General features: G+C 37.6%; 1 protein-coding gene across 2 annotated transcripts; it reads left to right on the top strand.

Moving 5' to 3' along the window:
• The first annotated feature begins 341 nt into the window (after window positions 1-341).
• On the top strand, window positions 342-7,168 carry LOC21398320 (transcriptional corepressor LEUNIG_HOMOLOG). Of its 2 annotated transcripts, none has more exons than XM_010111423.2 (18): window positions 342-624; window positions 962-1,041; window positions 1,196-1,293; window positions 1,659-1,768; window positions 1,875-2,167; window positions 2,282-2,354; window positions 2,501-2,612; window positions 2,967-3,016; window positions 3,106-3,372; window positions 3,852-3,923; window positions 4,116-4,310; window positions 4,638-4,776; window positions 4,861-4,970; window positions 5,476-5,625; window positions 5,770-5,925; window positions 6,029-6,145; window positions 6,296-6,493; window positions 6,653-7,168. In XM_010111423.2, exons 2-18 carry the CDS (start codon window positions 1,010-1,012, stop codon window positions 6,794-6,796), a joined length of 2,316 nt encoding a protein of 771 aa, XP_010109725.1. In that variant the 5' UTR covers window positions 342-624; window positions 962-1,009; the 3' UTR covers window positions 6,797-7,168. The 2 variants fall into 2 exon arrangements, with proteins under 2 accessions (XP_010109725.1, XP_024030083.1); XM_024174315.1 differs by having other exon boundaries at window positions 342-486.
• Window positions 7,169-7,307: the final 139 nt, after the last annotated feature.

Raw genomic sequence — 7,307 nt, forward strand, 5'->3', positions numbered from 1 at the left:
ACACGTGGCCACTCAATTAAATGCCGTACACAACAACACTCTTACACGATCCACGTCAGCATGCGGATCCACGAGGCGCGCGCGTGCACGAGCCGGTGTTCTCTCGGAAGCTTGATCGACACGTATAGTCGGTCACTTATCACTCGAGGCAAACAAGCCCTCCAAACCTGCCGTATATGCCTTTACTTTTACTCCCAAACCAACTCCGAACCAACCCAAACTTCGAAAGACTTTTTTACTCCGAACCTCAGCTTCGGAAGCTTCCGTTAGCTTCCTCCAAAATATCCTATTCTTCCCGGTATCTTTTTCGCTTTTCACTGTCAGAGCTCTGTGCTCGAGCTTCTCTCCTCTCTACTTCAGTTACACTTGCACTGAGAAAAAAGAAAGGTCAGAAATTTTCTCGCCAGAGAAAACGTAATGTAAAATTCTCTCTTTCTGAGAATTTAAGTAAGGACTTAAACTTGAAGGTTTCCGATCAATCTCACCGTACGGGAGTAGCGTCCTTAATTTAATTTTCATCAAATTTACTGATTTTCTGTGCATTATTGGTTGATTAGCTCGCCTTAGGGTTTGTGAAGCGCAGATCCTTCGGAATAGTTTCGTAGTTTTTGATCCATTATACTGGTACGAATTGTGTTAATTTTGACGAGAACTGTTTGAATTTTGCGATTTTTGTTTGAATTTTGTATTTTGTATTTTCTTTTTTTGTTTCGATAAACCCGGAGGAAGGAGGAGAGAAAAAGATTTTGGTATGCAATTTTGAAGTTTGAGGCATAATTGAGAAAAGTACTGCGAACAACAAAAAAAAAAGAAACGAAAATTCAGCCGTTGAATTTCTTTCTTTCATTTTTTTTTTTTTTTACGTCTTCCTTACCTTTGGGCTTCTTGGGAACCAAAAGCGGCATTGTTTTCTCTATATTGCATGTCTTTTGAGGTGAATTAATGGATGTTTTGATTGCAGACGATAGCGATTTACAGTGGCCATTTTGTTTTAATTTCAAAACAAAATATGGCACAAAATAATTGGGAAGCCGATAAAATGTAAGTATGACTTTATGAACAATTCTCTGCTTTGTCTTCTGTTTTTAGTTCGCTATTCTCAATTATTCTGGTTTTCGTTTGTTTTTCCTTTTGGTAATTCGGCATGTCCTGTCGGTTTGATAGATGTTGTTTTCCCAATTACTTTCTGCTGTAGGCTGGATGTCTACATCCATGATTATTTTTTAAAAAGAAAATTGCATACATCTGCGAAAGCGTTTATGACTGAAGGGAAGGTTGCCATGGATCCAGTAGGTAATGTTGTGATAGATAATTGACCCAAAATTTGTCCCCTTTTTTCAAAGCTTGTTCAGTTACTGCATTATGGTGTTTCTTCATTTAATTTTCAGTTTGCTAAATCATTTGATACTGTGATTTTACACTAATACGAAGCCTGTACATTGCGCCAGACATTATTAAGTCCTTGAATGGAAATGATTCTTGGTATTAGACTTGCTTTGAAGAATGATGAATTTAAGTTTTCCCCAATACCTTGTGGGTTATGAAGAGAATGTTAAGTAGACATGACATGAAGGGAAATAAATTCTTTCACACTTGTATTAGGAAAAGTTGATTTCTTAGAGTCAACTGTTTTTTAACTTCCAAATTCAACTGTGCAGCAATTGATGCACCGGGAGGATTTCTGTTTGAATGGTGGTCTGTTTTCTGGGACATATTCATTGCTAGGACAAATGAAAAGCATTCTGAGCCTGCTGCTGCTTATATTGAGGTGTCTGTTTAAATACATTTCGGGGTCAATGAATTATTTGGGGTATTTTTTTTCCTTTATTTGTTTATTATTTTAGTTTATGTTACTTTATTTTCAATAAATTCAGGCCCAGCAAATTAAGGCGAGGGAGCAACAACAGCTTCAATTGCAGCAGTTGCAATTCGTACAGCAACGTAATGCTCAATTACAACGAAGGGATCCTAATAATCCTGGTCTTGGAGGTCCTATAAATGCTATAAACTCCGAAGGAGTGATGGGGCAGTCATCAGCCAGTGTGTTAGCCATGAAAATGTATGAAGAACGCATGAAACACCCTCACTCAATGGAGTCTGAGACATCTCCAGCACTTATTGATGCAAATAGGATGGCCCTTCTGAAATCAGCAACCAATCATCAAGGGTAAATTTGTAGTTTAATTTTTGCACTTGAGATTTGTTTTGTTTTATTACATTACATTTTGTTATGGTCTGCGTGTACTGGGTTATTTCATTTTCTGTTTTTTGTTGTATTCAGCCAGTTGGTACAAGGTAATTCTGGGAATATTGCAGCTTTACAACAAATCCAGGCACGGAATCCTTTGACCGCTGTAAATACTCAAACTATGAGCTCAAGTTCAGATTCTCCTCTTCATATGTGTGCGTGCGTGTGTTTTCATTTTTCTTTTTTCTTTTGTGCAATTGTTTTTCCTTTTGTTGGTCACTGCACTGAGCAATTTGTATCTGGAGATTGTAGGAAATCAAAAGCGAAGTTAACATCGGTGCACCCCAGAAAAGTTTGCCTATGGATCCTTCGTCAATTTATGGACAAGCAATTATGCAGTCAAAATCTGGACTTGGAGTCCCAGGTAACCTGCTTGGCTTGATCAAACCATTGCGAATTCTAGTCTTTTCTCAGATTAACAAAAACTATAGAATATACATGTTTGGTAGAGCATTCCTATTTAGCAATAATTTCAAGCTGCAATCTATTTTTGATGATAACATTTCTAACTGAAATCTTTATCTTATACAGTTCCATCTAAAAGTGCTATATGTGGGAACCCTAACATTTTGTTTTGATCTTTTTGTTACATGTTTTCTTTCTGACATACAAGATAAAACAGAATAAATGATAAGATACAAAGTTGTGGGAAAAAAAAGCTTAAATTGTCATCGTTTATGGATAGTATCATGAATAATTGTTTTGCTTTATTCCTTAGGATTGAATCAAGGCGTCACTAGTCTTCCTTTGAAGGGTTGGCCCTTAACTGTAAGTCGGACGTTAGTCTTTTTGTCCTGGATATCTGTGGTCTATGTAGTTATTTGATTCCCTGCTTTGAAATCTACTTAATCATGCAGGGCATTGACCATCTAAGACCAAGCTTGGGCATACAAGTACAGAAGCCTAATTTGCCTTTGCAAAATCAGTTCCTTCTGTCATCACAGCAACAACAAGTCTTGGCACAGGCTCAGGCTCAAAGCAACCTTGGAAATGCAGCTAATTACGGAGATTTGGATCCTCGTAGGTTTTGTGGACTGCCTAGGGGCGGCGTGAATGCAAAAGATGGTCAATCCACAAGAAACGAGGGATCTATGTGCTCACCAGTGCAATCAAGCTCCCCAAAGGTAAAGATTCTCCAATCACTTCTGAAATCTCCTCCCCACTTCTCCCCAAATTTTAAATAAATAATTAAACGTTCTAAATTATGTTTTTGTCAATATTGTGTTCCTTGGAGTTTTCTCTTTAGCTGATTAAATTACTAAAGCACAATATTAGACAAAGTAATGTAGCCTTGACATGCTAACATTGCACCACATGGTATTGCCCCGGAGCATCAAAAACTTTGAGGGCTGGTGCATACATGGACAAAGCCAATTAAGGGTTAGTTGGGGCTCAAGTGCTCACTTAACTATTTTTCTTTTAAAGGAAATGTATACATAAATATATATTTTAGTATAGTAAAATATTTTTAAATTTAATCATATAGCCCTATTAAATTTTCGTCTTAATGGACTGACAAATTCTTGGCTTCGTCATTGGGTGCATATGCGTCATTCCCTTTACAAGGTTCTAACATACTTGAGTCTTGGTGGGTGATAAACAGATAAAGATGTCCCCGAGGCAACATCCTTCCTCTCAACAACAACATCAAGTGCAACAACAGCAGCTGCAACAGGTTGTGTTCTGTTATTCAACATTAAGCAAATAGTGTTGTATTTCATTACCTAGCTTCAGAACCGCGAGTTAGTCTCTTGAACCAATTAATTTGCAACCATAACATGACTTATGCTGCCTCTATATGCTTCTGCCTTTAGAGAAGTTCCAACTATTTACTCAGTTATCCTAATTGACATATTTGATGCTGCAGAATAACAGAAAAAGGATACAACACTCGTCTTCTGGACCTGCCAATAGCACTGGTACAGGAAACACAGTTGGCCCTTCACCAAGCTCTCCACCATCAACACACACACCTGGTGATGGAATAAACACAACGGTGCCAAAAAGCTTGTTGATGTACGGTTCAGAAGGAACCGGAGGTCTGGCTTCTTCAAATTTGCTGGTATGTGTACCTGAAGTTTCTTTTATTCCCACTTTTTGCTTGGACACAACTGTAGTAACTCAAAAGAAAGTATAAGATAGATTTTCAAGTAACTTTCGTTTCTCTTCTTCACATATATTGTGATGTTTTATTTCTACTTGAACTTTTTTTGCCATTAAATGTTTTTAAAAAATTTGACAGTATGGTTAGGCAAACATCTGACCAACATTTTTGGGATTGATTTGGAGTGCGTTGAAACTTATTCGTATCTTAGATGCTAAAACAGGACAGATAAATTAGAGTATGAAAAAAGTAACATGCTTCTAAGGATAATATTTCCTGGTGCAGGAAGACATAGATCGATTTGGGGATGTTAATTCTTTAGAAGAAAATGTGGAATCATTTTTGTCGAATGATGGAGATAGAAGGGACCTATATGGAACAATAAAACAGAGTCCTCCTGAGCTCCAGAGAGAGCCTTCTAAAGGTAAATTAACACTACGTTGTGTATGTGCAGAGTTTGTTGTGGCATCTTCTTTCTACTTAGCCATGCCGCGTTCTTTGTTTTCAGGTTTTACTTTCGGTGAAGTTGGTTGCATACGAACCAGAAATAGTAAAGTTACTTGCTGTCACTTTTCTTCTGATGGCAAGTTGCTAGCAAGTGCTGGTCATGACAAAAAGGTACAACTCTATTTGAGAACGCAACTACCAAAATGAACAAGTTGTTGTACTGAAAGATGGATACCTTATTTTTGCATGCGAACGCCATCGGATTTGCTTAATATTATGTAGTTTTTAATTCAAAAACAAATGGCATGGCTTTGACCTTCTTCTGTGAAGTATGTTGGAAAAGTCCCGTGGTACTAGAATCAGGAGGATTTTGTTTAAGGGGTATTAGAATGTCTATGTTTGAGACAGGTGAATAATAGTCTATTTAGATCAATTTTATCGTTTATGATATTGCTGTAGTAAGCAACATCGTCTACTGAGCCGTACTTGTTTTGTCAAATGTGGGAACCCTGTAAGTGTATACATGTGTAAAGGTTAATTTCTAAATGGAAATCATATAAAAAATTATGTTCATATTTGTTGGAGGGATAAATAGAATGAATATTAGAACTAAAAAGGAACAAACTAACACCGATTGCAAGAGGTTGAAGTTAGTTACTTTTGTTGTCTGGATCAGGTTGTTCTATGGAACATGGATACCCTGCAAACGGAGAGTACACCTGAAGAACACAAATCAGTTATTACTGATGTTCGCTTCAGACCAAATTCAACTCAGCTAGGAACAGCTTCGTTTGATCAATCTGTGAAATTATGGGATGCAGCCAACGTAAAATTAAATCTCTCTCTCTCTCTCCTGTAAAGCTCCACTGTTAAATTTCTAGCAACCCCCTAAATAAGGAACTTCACTAATTAGAATCCAGTATTTATCACTACTTTGCTCTCTTTTTCTTGGCATAATGTTGTGTGGCAGCCAAACTATCCTTTACAAGCATATACGCTGCATAGTTCACCTGTTATGTCCCTTGACTTCCACCCTAAGAAAACTGAGCTGTTCTGTTTCTGCGATCATGAAAACGAAATTCGCTACTGGAATATCAATCCATTCTCCTGTGTTCGTATTTCGAAGGTAACTTTTGTCCTCTCTGCTAATTTCAAGTCCAGCGTTCTCAAAATCTTGCATCACCATCACTCTTTATAATTCGTGCCTGCATTGCCATTGCTTGGAACAGGGAGGCACTACGCAAGTTAGATTTCAACCAAGAGTTGGTAATCTATTGGCGGCAGCATCAGATAAAGTAGTGGCCATCTTCGATGTTGAAACTGACAAGCAAATACACTCATTCCAGGTACCATGAAAATTAAGTACCCGTTAGTTAAGGGCTCAAAGCTAGGATTGAGCACTAATCGATACGAACTAATTTGGTTTTTTTAATTCTGATGCTTTCGAAAGAAGTGATTATATTGTAGTGATGATTAATTATGGATCTCATTGTCAGGGACACTCTGAAATGGTAAATTACATATGTTGGGAAGCGAACGGAGATTATTTGGCATCCGTAAGCCAGAACTGGGTGAAAATTTGGTCATTAGCCACAGGAGATTGCATTCAGGAGCTCAGCTCCAATGGCAACCAGTTTCACTCTTGTGTTTTTCACCCAAGTTACTCGACTCTCTTAGTTATTGGAGGAATTTCTGTAAGTAATTCCTAGAAAGTGACGGCCCTATAGAATGTGAACTTCCATGCATCAATGTATTTTTTATATTAAACATGCTCAAATATATTCAAAAGAGCTGATATTTAGATTTTTTTTTTTTGGGGGTCTTGTTTTTCCCCCATTTACTGGCTGATGTAGTCTTTGGAGCTGTGGAACATGGCTGAGAATAAGAGCATGACAATTACAGCACACGAAGATATTATCTCAGCTTTGGCTCAGTCACCTGTCTCCGGGATGGTGGCATCCGCAAGTCATGACAACTCTGTTAAGTTGTGGAAGTAAGTTTCCGAGCGTTCGCTGGCAATATCTCATTGGAGACTTCGGCGTTTCTTGTGATCCCAGGGAAATCTAGAGACGGTGGTCTGCAATATTTTGTAATCATAAACATTGTAATTTTCAGTCCTTAAATTCGTCGACTGGTAATATTTCATCGTGGTAATGTTTTGGTTGAAGATGGTGAAAAGCGTGTAGGAAGCGGCGTGTTTGGTTGGTGGACGATGAGTGAGTGCAGTTAGTGGTTTTAATTTTTCTCATTGGCAATATCCGGTTCAATTTCACAGCTGCATGAACAATTTTGCTCCAACATTTAACTTTTTGGGATTAAAACTCATAGGCTTGTCATTGGAGGCCTTGAATTAAATATTGACCATGATATAATGTTTGTCCATTTGTCCGTAGCTTCTGTGTTTTTCTAACCCAAAAGGAAAAAAAAAAAAAAAAGGTGTTTTTTTTTTTTTGCTTTTTCGGGGGCAAAGTTTTTTTTTTTTTTTTTTTTTTTTTTATAAAAAAAACG

Source organism: Morus notabilis, unplaced genomic scaffold, assembly GCF_000414095.1.
Source record: "Morus notabilis unplaced genomic scaffold, ASM41409v2 Scaffold1032, whole genome shotgun sequence".
In the NCBI taxonomy this organism is placed as follows: Eukaryota; Viridiplantae; Streptophyta; class Magnoliopsida; order Rosales; family Moraceae; genus Morus; species Morus notabilis.